This window comes from Schistocerca americana, chromosome X (genome assembly GCF_021461395.2).
Source record: "Schistocerca americana isolate TAMUIC-IGC-003095 chromosome X, iqSchAmer2.1, whole genome shotgun sequence".
Taxonomy (NCBI): domain Eukaryota; kingdom Metazoa; phylum Arthropoda; class Insecta; order Orthoptera; family Acrididae; genus Schistocerca; species Schistocerca americana.
The window spans coordinates 574,809,934-574,829,201 of record NC_060130.1 but is presented as its reverse complement, the minus strand read 5'-3'; the positions used below and the strand labels follow the sequence as shown (position 1 = coordinate 574,829,201).

Sequence of the window (19,268 nt, the reverse complement as noted above, 5' to 3'; positions counted from 1 at the left end):
GGTGCAACCACAATGGAGGGGTATCTGTTGAGAGGCCAGACAAATGTGTGATTCCTGAAGAGGGGCAGCAGCCTTTTCAGTAGTTGCAGGGGCAATAGCCTGGATGATTGACTGATCTGGCCTTGTAACACTAACCAAAACGGCCTTGCTGTGCTGCTACTGCGAACGGCTGAAAGCAAGAGGAAACTACAGCCGTAATTTTTCCTGAGGGCATGTGGCTTTACTGTATGGTTAAATGATGATGGCATCCTCTTCGGTAAAATATTGTGGAGGTAAAATAGTCCCCCATTCAGTTCTCCAGGCAGGGACTACTCAGGACGACGTTGTTATCAGGAGAAAGAAAACTGGCATTCTACAGATCGGAGCGTGGAATGTCAGATCCATTAATGGGGCAGCTAGGTTAGAATGTTTAAAAAGGGAAATGGATAGGTTAAAGTTAGATATAGTGGGAATTAGTGAAGTTCAGTGCCAGGAGGAACAAGACTTCTGGTCAGGTGACTACAGGGTTATAAACACAAAATCAAATAGGGGTAATGCAGGAGTAGGTTTAATAATGAATAGGAAAATAGGAAAGCAGGTAAGCTACTACAAACAGCATAGTGAATGCATTATTGTGGCCGAGATAGATATGAAGCCCATACCTAACACAGTAGTACAAGTTTATATGCCAACTCGTTCTGCAGATGACGAAGAGATTGATGAAATGTATGATGAGATAAAAGAAATTATTCAGATAGTGAAGGGAGACTAAAATTTAATAGTCATGGGTGACTGGAACTTGTCAGTAGGAAAAGGAGGAGAAGGATATGTAGTAGGTGAATATGGATTGGGGAGAAGAAATGAAAGAGGAAGCCACGTGGTAGAATTTTCCACAGAGCATAACTTAATCATAGCTAACACTTGGTTCAAGAATCATGAAAGAAGGTTGTATACATGGAAGCAGCCTGGAGATACTAGAAGGTATAAGATAGATTATATAATGGTAAGACAGAGATTCAGTAACCAGGTTTTTAATTGTAAGACATTTCCAGGGGCAGATGTGGACTCTGACCACAATCTATTGATTATGAACTGTAGATTAAAACTGAAGAAACTGCAAAAAGGTGGGAATCTGAGGAGATGGGACCTAGATAAACTGAAAGAACCAGAGGTTTTAGAGAGAGCATTAGGAAATTATTTACAAGAATAAGGGAAGAATATACAGTAGAAGAAGAATGGGTAGCTTTGAGAGATGAAATAGTGAAAGCAGCAGATGATCAAGTAGGTAAAAAGACGAGGGCTAATAGAAATCCTTGGGTAACAGAAGAGATATTGAATTTAATTGATGAAAGGAGAAAATACAAAAATGCAGTAAATGAAGCAGGCAAAAAGGAATACAAACGTCTCAAAAATGAGATCGACGGAAACTGCAATATGGTAAGCAGGGATGGCTAGAGGAAAATGTAAGGATGTAGAGGCGCATATCACTAGGGGTAAGATAGATACTGACCACAGGAAAATTAAAGAGACCTTTGGAGATAAGAGAACCACTTGCATGAATATCAAGAGATCAGATGAAAACCCAGTTCTAAGCTAAGAAGGGAAAGCAGAAAGGTGGAAGGAGTGTAGAGAGGGTCTGTACAAGGGTGATGTTCTTGAGGACAATATTATAGAAATTGAAGAGAATGTAGATGAAGATGAAATAGGAGATATGATACTGCGTGAAGAGTTTGACAGAGCACTGAAAGTCCTAAGTCAGAACAAGGCCCCAGGAGTAGACAACATTCCATTAGAACTGCTGACAGCCTTGGTAGAGCCAGGCCTAACAAAACTCTACCATCTAGTGAGCAAGATGTATGAGACAGGCAAAATACCCTCAGACTTCAAGAAGAATATAATTATTCCAATCCCAAAGAAAGCAGGTGTGAAAATTACCAAACTATCAGTTTAATAAGCCACAGCTGCAAAATACTAACACTAATTCTTTACAGACAAATGGAAAAACTGGTAGAAACTGACCTTGGGGAAGATCAGTTTGGATTCCATAGAAATGTTGGAACATGTGAGGAAATACTGACCCATGACTTATCTTAGAAAATAGATTAAGAAAAGGCAATCCTATGTTTCTAGCATTTTAGACTTAGAGAAAACTTTTGACTCTCTTTCAAATCCTGAAGATGTCAGGGGTAAAATACAGGGAGCAAAAGACTATTTACAATTTGTACAGAAACCAGATGGCAGTTATAAGAGTCAAGGGACATGAAAGGGAAGCAATGGTTGGGAAGGGAGTGAGACAGGGTTGCAGCCTGTCCCCGATGTTATTCAGTCTGCATATTGAGCAAGCAGTAAAGGAAACAATTGAAAAATTCAGAGTAGGAATTAAAATCTGTGGAGAAGGAATTAAAACTTAGAGGTTCACCGATGACATTGTAATTCTGTCAGAGACAGCAAAGGACCTGGAAGAACAGCTAAATGGAATGGACAATGTCTTGAAAGAAAGATATAAGATGAACATCAACAAAAGCAAAACGGGGATAATGGAATGTAGTCAAATTAAATTTATTTATTTATTTATTTATTTATTCTTTGCCCATGGACTCCAGCTGAAAATCCAGCTGAGAGTATTGGGTGTGTCATACAATAGCCTATTAACATCAAACTTGATTTCAATATATATATATAAATGAAACAAATGATTAAACAGAAATAGTCCATAATCATACAAAGGTTTTACATGTTTCACATTATATGTACACACAAATCAAAAAAACATACAGAAATGATAATTTTTACAGGTACATTTCAGTAATGATATGTTTAAACACATCTTAGTATTCACTCAAACTGTATATACATTTCTCTGTGAGATATAGTTTCAAATGATTTTTAAAACATTTTAGATCTGTTTCTTTTTTAATGATTTTGGGGAGTTTATTAAAAAACCTTTTGCCTGCTTCTTCTGGGGCAGTCATAGACAGTTTTAGATTTCTGTTTATCATGTAGTAATTTTCATTTCCTCTTGTACCGTGTTTGTGTACATCTTTATTTAGGAGGTGTTTATCACTTGACCTTACCACCATTATGCTTTGGTATATATACAGTGAATATACTGTCATAATATTATAGTGTACAAAAGCTTGCCTACAGGTCTGTCTTGGTGGTATTTTTGCAATGCATCTCACTGCCCTTTTCTGAATTGTGAATATTCTTTTTAGGTAGCCAGCTTGTGCATTTCCCCATATATGAACCGAATAAGACAAATGTGGGAAGACAAGTCCATAATACATTGATCTGAGGACTTTATCATCCACAGTCTTAGCTGTTTTATGCATGATGAAGATCTGTTTGTTTATCTTTTTACACAGTGCATCTATGTGCTCCCCCCATGCCAAATGTTTGTCTATTATAGTTCCTAGAAAATTTGTGCTGGTTACTTCTTTAATAGTGTTTCCATTTATATTAACATTTATATTATAATTTTCACTATGCTTGGTCTGAAATACTACATTCATTGTTTTAGACTGATTCATAAACAGGTTGTTTTGTGTTAAATATTTATTTGCATTTTCAATAGTCAGGAGTGCTTCCTTCTCAAGCTCCTCCTTTGTGTCAGCTGTGCAAATGATTGTTGTGTCATCAGCATACATTATAAGTTTCTGATTTATATAGTTAGGGAAGTCATTTACGTAGAGTATAAATAGTATTGGCCCAAGCACAGACCCTTGCGGCACACCGTGTTCAACTGTTTGTAATTCTGATATGTAGTTTGTTATGTTTCCCCCACTAGTATGTCTGATTTCTGTGCATTGTTTCCTATTTGTAATGTATGATTTAAGTATGTCATAGCATTTTCCTCTAATTCCATACTGATATAATTTCATCATTAATTTTGAGTGGTTCACACAATCAAATGCCTTAGATAGGTCCATAAAAATCCCACAAGTCTTTTGTTGCCTGTCAAGTAAATTAAGAATGTGCTCAATTATATCTGTTGATGCTGTTTTTGTTGACTTCCCTTCTCTGAAACCATGTTGTGATGAATGCAGTATACTGTACTTTGTTATAAAACTCACAATTCTATTCTTTATTATCATTTCATAGATTTTAGCAAATGTTGAGATCAATGATATATGCCTGTAATTTCCTAATTCATCCCTGTTCCCTTTCTTAAATATTGGCTTCACTTTACTTACTTTCAGTGAATCTGGAAATATACCTTCTTCTATCGCAGCATTCAGCATGTGTGTCAATGGTTTTAATATACATTCTCTGCATTCCTTTATGAGATGTGATGTGACACCATCCAAGCCAGAAGAATGTTTAATTTTAAGTTGTTTTATTAGGTTTGACACTTCTGCATCTGTTGTAGGTATGAAAACCATAGTATGATTTGTATGTGGGGGGTTTAACAATTTACTTACTGCATTTGTTTTATTTTGACTTATTAATTCGTCTGCTACAGTAATATAATATCTGTTAAAAGTATTGGCTACTTCTAGAGGGTTTGCGTTGCTTTTCCCACTCATCAGTGGGCAGATGTCCTCTGCCCGATTTGTTACTTTTCCTCTCTCTCCATTAATGAACGACCATAAACCTTTTGAGTAGTTCTTTCCCTTATCTATAGACATCCTGATGAATGATGCTTTAGTTTCTCTGATAAAACTACAGTACTCTTTCTTTTTTATTTTATACAGTGTGTTGTAGGCCTCATTATTTTTTTGTTTGGAGAGGTCATAATACACTCTCAGATTATTTCTGGCATGGATTACTTCTCCAGTCACCCAGCTTTTCTTTTTTTGTTGCTGTTTGACAAGCCTTTTACTAACAGGACATGTAACATCATAATAATAATTGAATAAAGAATAAAACTGGTTCCATTTGGTGTTTGCATCTTTAGCTGCATATATTGTTTCCCAGTTTTCTGCCTCTAACATCTTTTTTAGCAGATTTATGTTACGTGGGTAGTTCTGTCTTCTCATTTCCCATATCTTCTGCACTGAATCACTAGTCTTTATATTTATGTCTATCATGATTGCAAAATGGTCTGCTAATGTGGAGTTTATTACCTGTGTGTCACAATAGCATGTAGGAATATTTGTTATTACATGATCAATAATAGTTTCACTATGCTTTGTTACTCTGGTTGGTTTATCTATTTTTATTTTTAGATTGTATATGCACAATAAGTCCAGTAGGGTCTTAGTATTGTCTGTATTTTTACTCGTGTCTATGTTCAGATCTCCTATAATGATCAAATAAGCATATGTTTTTGAGAGGTGTTGGATTATATCTTCCAGCTGTTCAAAGAAGGTTTTAATTATACCATTTGGTGATCGATACAAACCTAATACACAACATAAATTCCCAGCAATTTTAGTTTCCAGTGCTGTAGCTTCAAAGCTCAATTCTATAGCATATTTTGTTATATTTATGGCTTTAGTTGATTTATAGTTAGAAAAAATAGCAACCCCACCACCTTTATAGGAAGTTCTGCAAAAACTGGCTACTTTCACATAATTCTTCAAGTTGTACATTCCTATGTGATTTTCTTTTAGCCCATGTTCTGTAACTACTAGAATGTTTGGCCTATACTCCTGTAATATTACCTCTAGTTCCTCTGTTGCCACTGAATTTATTTTAATGCCAAATTGCAGAGGATGTTGGAATTTCTCTTTTGTCATGTAAATATAGCTGCAGGACCATGAATGGTGTCTGTCTTTTTGGACAGCTCAAAAAGAGCAGACACCACTAATACAAAAATAGATAACTTAGTTTCCACATTTTTGTGCTTTAAACATACCTTTCACTAAAATTACTTCCTGTGTAAATTCAGTAACAAGCATTGTGCACATTCCACTTCATTACTTTAAAATTGCACTTTTTAAAATAATAAATAATTCATATGTTCATCTCTTTGTTTCCTCTTACCTTAGTCCAGTTTTGTGAGGGCAAGCTAAAACTTTCTTGACCTCCCAGTAAAGGAATGTTAGTTTCCAGCTGCTACCTGTGATGGCCCAGCAGAACAGCAAGTCAAATATTTAGCATTCACTGTGTTTTTTCATAGTCTGTTTCTTAAATTCCATGTGTGTTTTTGTAGTTAAGATATTTAATGTCAGTCATTGTGAAGTGTGGATTCACACAGTCTGTAGCACAGGTGTCATTTCTTTTGAGCAGTCAACTACACAGCTCAGTTAGGTGTCATTGATGAAATTTCAGAAAAATAGCAATTACTTGTGTCTGGTTGGTGTATAAGTGTGTAGCGCATTTCCATACGTTTAATAAACACGGCAGATACACATGGCAAAGACTTTAGTCATCAATACTATATTTTCCTTCACTATTTACAACAGTCTGCCAATGCTAGGATAACTTTTTGTTTCCATGACTTTAGAAATCATGCTGTTTTGGGGTGAAGCACTTGTTAAACCATGTTCAGAGTGCATTTTCCTCCAGAAAGGAAGTTCCTTGAAGGTTGTTTGATACAGACTCTAAAAGGTGAAAATCTGAGGGTGTAAGATCAGGTGATTAAAGTGTTGAACTATTTCTCAACCCAACTTCTGTATATTATTTTTCTTCACTGTAGCAGCATGTGGGTTGGCATTATCATGGAGTAGTGTCCCTTCATGCAGTCTTTCTGGTCATTGTTCTTGGATTGTATCTGCAAGACATCTCAGTTGTTGGTAGTAAATGTCAGCAGCGATGGTCATTCCTCTGGGAAGCAACTCATAGTACACTACACCATCACCATTCCATCAGATGCAGAACATAATCTTTATGGATGGACACAGGGAGTTGCTGGTTTGTTTGGGCTCAACCACTCATTTCTTTTCATTATGTTATCATAAAGTCACCATTTCAAGTCACCAGTAATGATACAGGTTAGGAATGGTCGGTGTTGTTCAGGAGACAATTGATGACAAGCAAGCAGAGATGCACACATGGCCACCCACTGAATTGTGTGATATTGGCTTAGAGCATGCAATACCCATAATGCTAATTTTTGAATCTTCCGCATTGGATGCAAATGTCACACAATGGTGGAATGATCACAATACATCACCTTTTCCAGTTCTCTAGTACACTGCTATACATTGTGGGTTAATGTGTTTAAACAATCTTCATCAAACACTGAAGGTCTTCCTGAACATGTAGAGCCACTAATGTCATAATGATCCTCCTTAAAATGAGAAAACAATTTTCTTGCTGTGATCTGTCCAAGAGCATTATCCTGACATGCAGTACCAATTTTTTTGACTGCCTCCACTACTGTCATCCCTCTACTGAACTCAAACAGAAGTACATGCTGGAAATGTTCCAATTTCTTCCATTGGCACTCCATCTTCTAGTGTCTTCAGCTCCACTCACTGTCTCCAGATGACAAAATGACAATATGTAAATTCAAATAGTGACAGTGAACTAAAATAAAAAAAATGACAATTGATAAACAAATTGCCGCACAGGGTAGCTGTGTGGTCTAGGACGCCTTGTCACAGTCCGTGCGGCTGCCCCCTTCGGAGGTTCGCGTCCTCCCTTGGGTATGGGTGTGTGTGTTGTCCATAGTGTAAGTTAGTTTAAGTTACATTAAACAGCATGTAGGTATAGGGATGGATGACCTCAGCAGTTTGGTCCCATAAGATCTTACCACAAATTTCCAATTTCCAATAAATAAATTCGTAGCAATGGAATACCAACATGAGAGAAAAAAAGAAAAAAGCTACAAACCTATGCACCAACCTAATATAATGTTCTGTGTATCCTTTTGCAATTAAATCTTAAATTGGTGCTACTAGGATCGATGGGCTGTGTGCTTGTCATGTGTGGATTGAGGAGGAGCCAGCTGCAGTTCACCAACAGCTCAAGGTGCTTTTGGCCACAGTCAGCCATCTCCAGGCTATTGCCTTTGGGTGTAGCAATGGTGTAAAATCTGGCACATTGCCTAGGATACCTCTGCTGGTGCTTCTTCCATCTATGGGCTCTTCCCCCAAAGTACCTTGCAGGCTACCTGAAGTGGCAGATCCACTCTCACTACAGGGTGAGTGATGGGTGGGAGCGCATACACATCCCTTGAAGTGAAGATGCTGCAATGTGGAGGCTGGCCGTCTGGCCTCACCCATTCAACTTGTGAGTAGACAGGTGCCTGCTCCTTCAGCAGGATCCAAGCAGGCGCACAGGGGGAGGATTTTGCTAGTTATTGGGAGCTCCAACATTAGGCACGTTATGGAGCCCCTTAGGGTAATAGCACCCAGAGTCAGAAGAAAATCCAATGTGTCTGCCAGGGAACTCATCCAAGATGTGGAGAAAGGCCTGCTTGTGGCTACTGAGCATGCACAGTGTAGTCATCTGCAAGTTGTGGTTCACTTTGTCACCAATGGTGTCTGTCACTTGGGTTCCGAGGCTATCCTCAGTTCATGTGGGAAGCTTGCAGATGCGGTGAACACTACTGGCTTCATGTGTGGGGTGCCAGCAGAGCTGACAGTCAGCAGCATCATTCCCTAAACTGATCAGAGTCCTTGGGTTTGGAGCTGAGTGGAGTGTCTAACCAAAGGCTCTGTCAATTCTGTGACAGTCTTGGCTGTAGATTCCTGGACCTGTGTGGATAATTGTAGGAATCCTCTTGATAGGTCAGGGGCACCACTTCACAAAGGAAGCAGCTACTTGGGTGCACATGGGGTTTCTTAGTCCTATGATGAATGCTCACCAGTCAATGCACAGAGAGTGAAATCAGAACTTGTAAAAAATAAACACTTCAACTTTCAAAATTTTAAAAGTAAGTTGTCAAAGTATTTGTAACAAAGTTCATGAATTTACTACCCTCCAGGAAAGGCGTTATGCTCAAATTATTCTCCGAATCAAGAGCTGGCTGAAACCTAAAGCAGAAAATTCTGAAATATTTACCTAGGCATGGAACATATTTAGAAAAGATGGAGTAGATGCCATAAGTGAGAGAATATGCATTGCAATCAACAAAGATATTGTATCTGTTGAGGTTGAAACTGAGCCTGACTGTGAAGTTACCTCAAAGCATGTAACAGGTCTAGGAGAATACAAGTTAACTGTTGGATGTTTTTACTGTGCACCCAGTTCTGCCATGACAGGTTCAGAATCAGTCAAAGAAACTCGACATGCAGTACTGTGGAAATGCTCAGATCATGCAACGATAGTTGGAGGTGACTTTAATCTACTGAGGATAGACTAAGTTGTCTATGGATTTATTGCAGGTGGTATGGATAGGCAGTTTTGAGAAATACTTTTGAACATGTTTTCCAGAAACTGTCTTGAGCAGCTACTTCAACAGCCAGCATGTAGTGTAAATATTTTAGTCTTTGTAGTTTCAAACAGGCCTGACCTTACTAACAGCATCAACATAAAGACACAGATTAGTGATCATAAAATCCTCATAATGATGATGATCACCAGTCAATGCACAGAGAGTGAAATCAGAACTTGTAAAGAATAAACACTTCAACTTTCAAAATTTTAAAAGTAAGTTGTCAAAGTATTTGTAACAAAGTTCATGAATTTACTACCCTCCAGGAAAGGCGTTATGCTCAAATTATTCTCCGAATCAAGAGCTGGCTAAAACCTAAAGCAGAAAATTCTGAAATATTTACCTAGGCATGGAACATATTTAGAAAAGATGGAGTAGATGCCATAAATGAGAGAATATGCATTGCAATCAACAAAGATATTGTATCTGTTGAGGTTGAAACTGAGCCTGACTGTGAAGTTACCTCAAAGCATGTAACAGGTCTAGGAGAATACAAGTTAACTGTTGGATGTTTTTACTGTGCACCCAGTTCTGCCATGACAGGTTCAGAATCAGTCAAAGAAACTCGACATGCAGTACTGTGGAAATGCTCAGATCATGCAACGATAGTTGGAGGTGACTTTAATCTACTGAGGATAGACTAAGTTGTCTATGGATTTATTGCAGGTGGTATGGATAGGCAGTTTTGAGAAATACTTTTGAACATGTTTTCCAGAAACTGTCTTGAGCAGCTACTTCAACAGCCAGCATGTAGTGTAAATATTTTAGTCTTTGTAGTTTCAAACAGGCCTGACCTTACTAACAGCATCAACATAAAGACACAGATTAGTGATCATAAAATCATCATAATGATGATGATCCATTAAAAATGTTATGAGAATGTTTCTGCTAGAAAGAGCAGACAAGCAATTGTTAGCATCATACTTAGAAAATGAATGGACATCTTTTAGTTCCAGTATGATGGACAGAGAGGAATTTTTTTAAATTTCTTAAATTTATTTTTATTTATGCAAAGTTTAAATGAATCATAAATCACATTCTGGAGAAGTATGTGCCAAATACATTGATTAAGGATGGAAAAGTTCCATCATGGTTTAAATAAAAAATTCAGAAATTGCTGAATATTCAATGACTGTTACACTCTCAGTTCTAATAAGAACACCCAAGTAATGAGAGGTAAAAGTTAGTAGAAATTCAAGTGCCTGTAAAAAAGATTGATGTGTGAGGCACTCAAGAACTACAGTACCTCCATTATATCTTAGGAAAAGATCTTGCTCAGAACCCAAGAAAATTTTGGTCCTATGTAAAATCACTAAGGGGGTAAAGGATTTTAGCCAATCACTCATTGACTATCTGATGTGGCAACAGAAGACAGCAAAAGGAAAGCTGAAGTTTTAAATCTTGCATTTAAGAAATCATTCACACTGGAGGATCATACAAATGTACTGTCATTTGATCACTGTACAGACTCCTATATGGAGGACATAGTAATAGGCATCCCTGGCATGGAGAAGCAACTGAAAGAGGTGTAAACAAGTGAGTGAGGAAGTCTATTTGGATCCCAATTCTGTTTTACAAAGCATGCATTGGCTCCATCTTAGTTTGTATTTATTGTTAATCTTTTGCCCAGTGCAAAGTCCCAAGTAACTGGAAAAAGGCAGGTGACTCCTATGTATAAGAAGGGTAAAAGAACTGACCTACAAACCAGTATCCTTAACATTGGTGTGCTGCAGAATTCTTGAATATTCAGTTCAAATACAATAAATTTCCTTGAGACAGAAGAGCTTCTGTCCACAAATAAACATGGAGTTAGAAAGCATAACTTCTGCAAAACTCAACTTTCCTTTTTGTCGCGTGACATTTTGTGAACTGTGGATGATGGGCAACAGGCAGATTCAATATTTCTGGATTTCTGCAAAGCATTTGACAAGGTGTCCCACTGCAGAGTGTTAACAAAGGTCTGAGCACACAGAATAGCCTCCTAGATATGTGAGTGGCTGAAAGACTTCTTAAATAGTAGAACACAGTACATTGTTCTCATCAGTGAGTGTTCATCACAGACAAGGATTGTTCCAGGGAAGTGTGATAGGAACACTCTTATTCTCTAGGTACATAAATAATCTGACAGACAGGGTGAGCCACAATCTGTGGTTTTTTGCTGATGGAGCTGTGATGTATGGGAATATGTCAACATTGTGTGACTGAAGGACGATACAAGATGACTTAGACAAAATTTCTGTTTGGTGTGATGAATGGCAGGTCACTCTAAATGTAGAAAAATGAGTAGGAAAAACAATTCCGTAATGTTCAAATACAAAATTAGTAATGTATCGCTTGACAAGTCATGCCAATTAAATGTTTAAGCATTACACTGCAAAGCAACATCAGATGGAATGAGCATGTAAGGAATGTAGTTGAGTAGATGAATGGTTGACTTTAATTTACTGAAGACTTTTAAGAAGGTATGTTTGATCTGTAAAGGGGACTGCATATAGAGCACTAATAAACATGGAGTTAGAAAGCATAACTTCTGCAAAACTCAACTTTCCTTTTTGTCGCGTGACATTTTGTGAACTGTGAATGATGGGCAACAGGCAGATTCAATATTTCTGGATTTCTACTATGTCAGATTAAAGAAAGACATCAAAGCAACTCAGAGGTTAGCTGCTAAATTTGTTACTATTAGTTCAATCAAATGCAAGTGTCATGGGCATGCTTTCGCAACTCAGGTGGGAATCCCTGGAGGGAAGATATCAATCCTTTCATGGAACACTATTGAGAAAATTTAGAGAACCAGCATTTGAAGCAGCCTACAGAATGGTTTTGCTGCTGCCAATGTACATTTTGTATATGGACCACAAAAATTAGATAAGATAAATTGAGGTTCATACAGAGGTCTATGGACAGTTGTTTTTCCCTTTCTTTGTTTGCAAGTGGAATAGGAAAGAAAGTGACTAGTAGTGGTACAAGGTACCCTCCACCATAGATGATATGGTGGCTTGCAGAATATGTTTTTAGCTGCAGATGTTGATGTAGAATGTGTATTTTGTGGTGAGAAGTGTACTTACTTTTTGATACAGTTCCGTTTACGTTAATACACTTTCTCCAGCACACTTCCAATCAAGAGAAGTGTGATGACAGATGGTCTGTCTAATATTCACTAACAGTTATCACACCTCTTCACAGGATTCAGAATATTTTACAGCAACAAATCTCTATAATCATAGGATTAGGTGGAAGTCAGGAGTGCCAATTACATATTTTTCATCCAGGAGGTCCAGAACACACACAGTACTTCTTAGTTACTGGTAAGCTTTGTAAGGTGGCCTCTAATTGATAAGGACAATACACCAGAAAAAATTTGTAATTACTATTCTGATACGAAAATAAATTCCACACTTTCTAATGCAGGGGAATCAACAGCTTCCACAATTTTGCTTCATTTTTCATTTTTAGCACAAAGCAGTGTGCCTACATCTCAGTTTCAATAACAAATAGTCATCTACAATCAATAATATTCTTCTAGAAATTGTTCCAAAAATTGCCAGGAAATATGTGTTTACATTGGCTTTTGCTCAGCCTAAGTATGGGATCCATCTTATACAAGCCTTTCTAATAGTTAATTCTGTTTATTAATCATTTTTCGTTTTGGGTTGTCCTTCATGTGGATCATCCTCAACAGCACTACCCCATTTGAATTCAGCTACCAGTAGTCATTTCTTTGACAGTTGAAAATTATGTGTCAGAATTCTTACAAATTGTCACTTACTATGGATGAAATACTTTGGATATAAACTGCCCTAAACAATGAGTTTTATAACAGCATTTTACTGAGTTTATCCATTGGTAGGAAACACACACAAAGTGACTATCACATGAACAGTATAAGTCTGCAGATTGGGTTGACACTTGGCTTCCATTATACTGCATCATATGACAACATAAAGGAAATAACAACATTTCATTGATATCTTTGATATCTCCAAATTCTCTCAGAAATTTTCTTCGTCCTCTCATTCCCTTTCTTCCTGTCTGGTGCCCTTCATCCAGTCAGTGTCAGACTGGGACTGCCATGATGCTTCTCTTATTTCACAGAGAACAACCATAATGATACATAGGCTATTACACCATGGGATTACCACTCCCAAAGGCATTTTAAAGCTACTGCAAGCTCCCACAGTGGAGGAATCATCGCACTCCTTCTGTCTGCATCTAGTGTAATTGCATGGCCAGATGTGACATGTGTTACAAGGTGTTCACACATTGTGTAACTGAGGTGGTATCTGGCAACTAGCTCAGTATTTATGTAGACAGATGTGGATAAATGCCAAAAAACCATACCCAGGCTCACCGGTATAACAGCCCCCATTATTAATCCATGAAATGGATTTGATCTGGGCCCAAAATGCCTCCCTGCATTCCAGAAGCAAGACTTTAACATGCTTGGCTATCTGGATGGGTTCAACTTTCCCTCAGTGTCCTCTTCAAATTCTTCATCAGACTTAGTTTGTAAAAATTCATCTTTATTGATTTCTTTGGCAACATATTTCAAAGGATGACTCCTACTGATGTGTCATGTCTGGAATCATCTACAAATTACAAGATTTTATTCATAATGACATCATCATAAATATAATCCAGGATCCCATTGTAGTGTATCTGCAGTACATATTTTATACACTTTCATGAAGTGATGACTTGTCACTGCAGATTCAATTATTTTAATTGAATCTGTATATGCACCAATGAGATTGCACTTTTAACTTTACCATTAAATAAATGTCCACATGTTATTTCCTACAGACTTTAACCCTAGATTATGTACACACATGAAAAAAAATTGCATTACCTCAATTCCGAGAGTACTGAAATCTGTACACAAAATTGGAATAGAGAGCAACATGAACATCATTTTTGCCCTTTTTATTGCTCATGAAAACCACATGTAGCATGTTGTACCACTATACAGCAAGACCTTCAGAGGTGGTGGTCCAGATTGCTGTACACACCGGTACCTCTAATACCCAGTAACATGTCCTCCTGCATTGATGCATGCCTGTATTCATCAAGGCATACTATCCACAAGTTCATCAAGGCACTGTTGGTCCAGATTGTCCCTCTCCTCAATGGTGATTTGGTGTAGATCCCTCAGAGTAGTTGGCAAGTCACATCGTCCATAAGCAGCCCTTTTCAATCTATCCCAAGCATGTTCAATAGGATTCATATCTGCAGAACATGCTGGCCACTCTAGTCAAGCAATGTCATTATCCTGAAGGAAGTCATTCACAAAATGTGCACAATGTGGATGCGAATTGTCATACATGAAGATGAATGCCTTGCCAATATGCTGGTGATATGGTTCCACTATCAGTCAGAGGATGGCATTCATGTATCGTACAGCCATTACGGTGCCTTCCATGACCACCAGCAGCATATGTCGGCCCCACATAATGCCATCACAAAACAGCACGAAACCTCCACCTTGCTGCTCTTACTGGACAGTGTGTCTAAGGTGTTCACCCTCACCAGGTTGCCTCTAAACATGTCTCCAATGATTGTCTGGTTGAAGTCATATGCGACACTCATTGGTAAACGTCTATCTTCAGGAGTTCTGGGAACTGAGATGATGCAAAACTTTTTTTGATATGTGTATGCTCTCAGATAATGACATTATGATTAAAAACATACATCATATTCTTTGATTGTGTGGTAATGACACTATGTTTATATTTAAAGTTTTCTGTAGTTGAATCTTTTCTCACATAAATAGTGTATTCATGCTTCCTTGCTTTTTTTTTTTTTTTTTTTTTTTTTTGTATGGTTAAGAGTGGAATAGATATCACCTTCCGCCAATGAGTGGTAATATTTCTCAATTTCTCATACGTTACCTAGTTACCATACCTGCATGATCTTTTTCAAGTTACACCTGTAAATATGCAAATTCTGTATGTGTGAATTGTAGTCAGTGAGGCTGACTGCCATGCCTGGATTCGATTCCTGGTACTGTCAGAGATTTTCTCTTGGTGAGACAATGGGTGCCCTCAGCCTTGTATGTCCAACTGAGAAGCTACTCAGTTGTTTAGTAGTGGTTCCAAGGTCAATAAACATGACAAAAACCTGGAGAGTGGTGTGCTGACAACATGCCCCTCCATACCACATCCAATGATGCCATTGGCAGAGGATTACATAGTAGTCGCTGAGGCCTGACTGGCCTATCTTGGGCCAGAGCATGAAACTTTACTTTTTTTTGTATACATTAATTTGTTTTTCTTAAGACACAAGGGAATTATAGAAATTGGCTGCAAGTGGGCATTCATTGAGTTCAATGGGGAAAGTTGAAAATTTGTGCTGGGCCAGGATTCAAATCTGAGTCCGCTGATTACTAGGCAGATGCTCTGACCATTAAGCCATCCAGACACAGTGGCCATTGCAGTTGTATGGAAGAGCGCACCACACTTTCCATCAGACCCAAACTCTCATATTATCCACACACCACTAATGTAGTTCCCCTTGCCCATTAACCTTATTACTCGCCACATACAGGGTGTTTCAAAAATGACTTTACAACTTTGAAAATTCATATAAATTAAGTCATAGTATCTACAGAGGTGACTGTAATGTCAATTTGTAGGAAAATACATCAAGTTTTGTCTCCCTTAGTTCACTAGTGCCGAATCACACCATAAAGAGTGCTAGTGGCAGTTGTGTTAAACGTGGCTGCCTTCACTGGACCCAAGTGTGCTAGCTGTGTATTTTCATTTGAAGAATCAAAGTTGGGGTAATTTCCATACCAAGTACCATATGCTAAAGATCTTCCTTGTAGACCTACAGTTTAAGAGTGGCATAAATGTTTTGCAGAAACAGGGTGCTTGGTAAGACACGGGAAATCATCAGGTCATCCAAGCACATCTGACAACATTGTTGAGTGAGTGAGACAACGTTTCATCAACAGCCCTATGAAATCAACCTGATGTGCATCTTGTCAACTGCAGATCCCATATACGACTGTTTAGTGTGTGTTGAGAAACCATTTGCAGTTGAAACCATACAGATTGATGATCATACGAGCAATAAAAGATACTGATGAAATTGAATGCAAGAACTTCTGTGCAGTTATGTTAAATCGATTTCATGAGGATGAACATTTCTAGGACACAATCATCTTTTCTGATGAGTCAATTTTTCACTTAAGTGGCAAGCTTAACACCCATAACTGTAGGATTTGGAGCAGTGAAAATCCACATCAAACATTGCAGCATGTTCATGATAGCTACAAACTGAACGTTTTTTGTGCATTGAGCAAGAACAATGTGTATGGCCCCTTTCTTTCCATGAGAGAACCATCAATGGTATAATGTACCTGGATATGTTACAACATTTTTTGAGACCACTGATTGATGATCTTGACCAAGAATGAAATGTTTACTTCATGCAAGATGGTGCATGAAGGTCAATGGATTGGCTGTGATGCGTCAATTGCATGGCCCCCACATTCCCCAGACTTGATACTCCTTTTTTTGTTTTTTTTTAATGGCATTCATCAAGGATATCATGTTTGTACCTCCTGTGCTGGCTTCTCTACCCAAACGTAGCACAAGAATTTATGCTACCACTGAGCATGTTACACCTGCAATGCTACAACGATTTTTGGAAGAAATTGACTTCCTATGGGTTGTGTGCAGGATAACCAGCAGAAGCCACATACAATGTCTTTTGTTTAAGGAAATAAACTTGATGTCTTCCCTACAAAATAACACTAAACCCAGCACTATGTCTTCTTTAAATAAATTTATATGAATTTTAAACCTGTAAAGTCCTCTTTGAAACACCCTGTACATATACTTAAGGTGAAATGGCTAATAATCTCTTCAGTTCAGATGTACACCAGACTTAAACTCTTGTGGAAATTGGCAAAATGCTGAGAGTAATGAGGACAATGAGCAAAGGGGCACTACACTAGTAGTGTGAGGATAAGTTGAGAATTTAGGTCTGATGGAGGTGTGCTTGGGTAGCCTACACAGCAGCAGCGACCACTGTCTCCAGATGGCTCAGTGGTCAGAGCATCTGCCTAGTAAGCAGGAGACCCAGGTTTGAATCCAGTCTGGCACAAATTTTCAACTTTCCCCATTGGTTTCAATCAATGCCCAATTGCAGCCAATGTCTGTAAGTCCCTTGTGTCTTAAGAAAAACATAGTTAATGTATACAAAAAAACTAAAGTTCCATGTTCTGGACATAGGTAGACCAGTCAGGCCTCAGTAACAACTATCTAATTCTCTGCCAATGGCATCATTGGAGATTGTATGAGGGGCATGTTGTCAGCACACCACCCTTCAGGTCGTTGTCAGGTTTCTTGACCTTGGAACCACTACTAAACAACTGAGTAGCTTCTCAGTTGGCCTTACAGGGCTGAGGGCACCCTGTACCAGTCATTTCACCTATAGGAACTGACAAAATGCCATGTGTAATGAGGATAATGGGTAAGGGCCACTACATAGGTAGTGTGCAGATAAGTTGGGAATTTGGGTCTGACAGGAAGCGTGCTACAGTAGTCAGTGCAACTGCAATCACCACTGTGTCCAGATGGCTTACTAGTCAGAGCATCTGTCTAGTAACCAGAAAACCTGGGTTTGAATCCTGGTCCAGCACAAGTTTCCAACTTCCTCCATCAATTTCAATCAAGTCCCACTTGCAGCCAATGTTTGTAATTCCCTTTTATGTTAATTCACAATGGCTGAATTGTACTACCACAAGTCCAATATTTTTATAAAAGTGACCCAGAGATGAACATAATTACTGCTGCATACTGCTTTCTTTGTCTGAATGTTTATGTCACTATTTATATGATCAGATTTTCATTCTGTAGCACAGTATCTACACATATATCTTAAGAACTGCTTTGTAGTCATACATTTAGGTTTCACTTAAAAATTAATTTTAACATAAGCTATCATTTCATAAAACTCACAATAAACCAGTTTTCTTACTTCAAAACACATTCGTGAATCTCAGTGAGTGGCCAGATCTCATGAGGTGGCAAATGTACATGAGATGGTTCCTGGCTGCTGAAGCCTATGCAGTGCATTTGCCTCCATACAGTCCTGTTGCAAACACATTCTTAATGCCCGACTTTCAAATCAGGGGTGATATGACTGACAGTAGAGCTTCAATCATCTGTATGGCTTTGGGGAGGCAACATCATGCCTATTTGTCAGACACTTGTGGTCTCCCTATGCAGCACTTCATGTATTTGGAAACCATCTCACTGTGATATTGAAGATCCACCCTAGACAAACGTTGACTTGAGAAATCTAAATTCTTGTGTAATTTTGATATGCTATGATCCATGCCCCAATTATCGTTCCACACTGAAGTTCATTTAAACTCTGACCTGCTGCCATAGTCACTGCAAGTGTCTACAAATGATTACTCAGTTACCATACCTATATTTCCAAGTCTGCTGCACCTAACCACAATATTTGGGCATCACAAATGGCGTATCTCCAAATGAGACAATGCCTCCTGAGACTTTTAGCCACATAGTTCACGTAGTTTTTGGTTTTACAGTGGCAATATGCCTAGTAGAAAATATCTGCACTTAAATGACAGACAAATGTAATCGTTACACATGATTTCTGGGATATTTTATCTCTAAAGCTTATATTCTTATATTTGAATTTGCACAGGTAGAAAATCATGATAGCTGTGTGTATGACTATGTTGAAATCCATGATGGCCATTCACTGGACAGTCCACTGCTGGGAATTTTCTGTGGTTACAAGCTGCCACCAGACATCAGATCAACAGGAAATAAGATGCTTGTGAAATTTGTCTCTGATGGTTCTGTTCAAAAAGCAGGGTTTTCTGCATTATTTATGAAAGGTAAGTATTATCATTTAGCTAATACTAGCTATAACTGGTCAGCAACAACTAATATTGTAGAGCAATATTTCTGTAATTATTTGTAACAGTAAATATTAGAGAATCTAGTACACTGTGTGTACAACTGTAAATATAACAGAC

At 38.1% G+C, this 19,268-nt stretch overlaps 1 protein-coding gene across 2 annotated transcripts in view; it reads left to right on the top strand.

The window, feature by feature from the left end:
• LOC124555244 (tolloid-like protein 1) overlaps window positions 1-19,268 on the top strand; it is a 584,842-nt gene that overhangs the window by 439,013 nt on the left and 126,561 nt on the right. For both annotated transcript variants that reach the window (XM_047129105.1, XM_047129104.1), the window contains exon 10: window positions 18,932-19,127. In XM_047129105.1, the coding sequence (XP_046985061.1) occupies window positions 18,932-19,127 (196 nt within the window). The remainder of the gene's footprint in view (window positions 1-18,931; window positions 19,128-19,268) is intronic.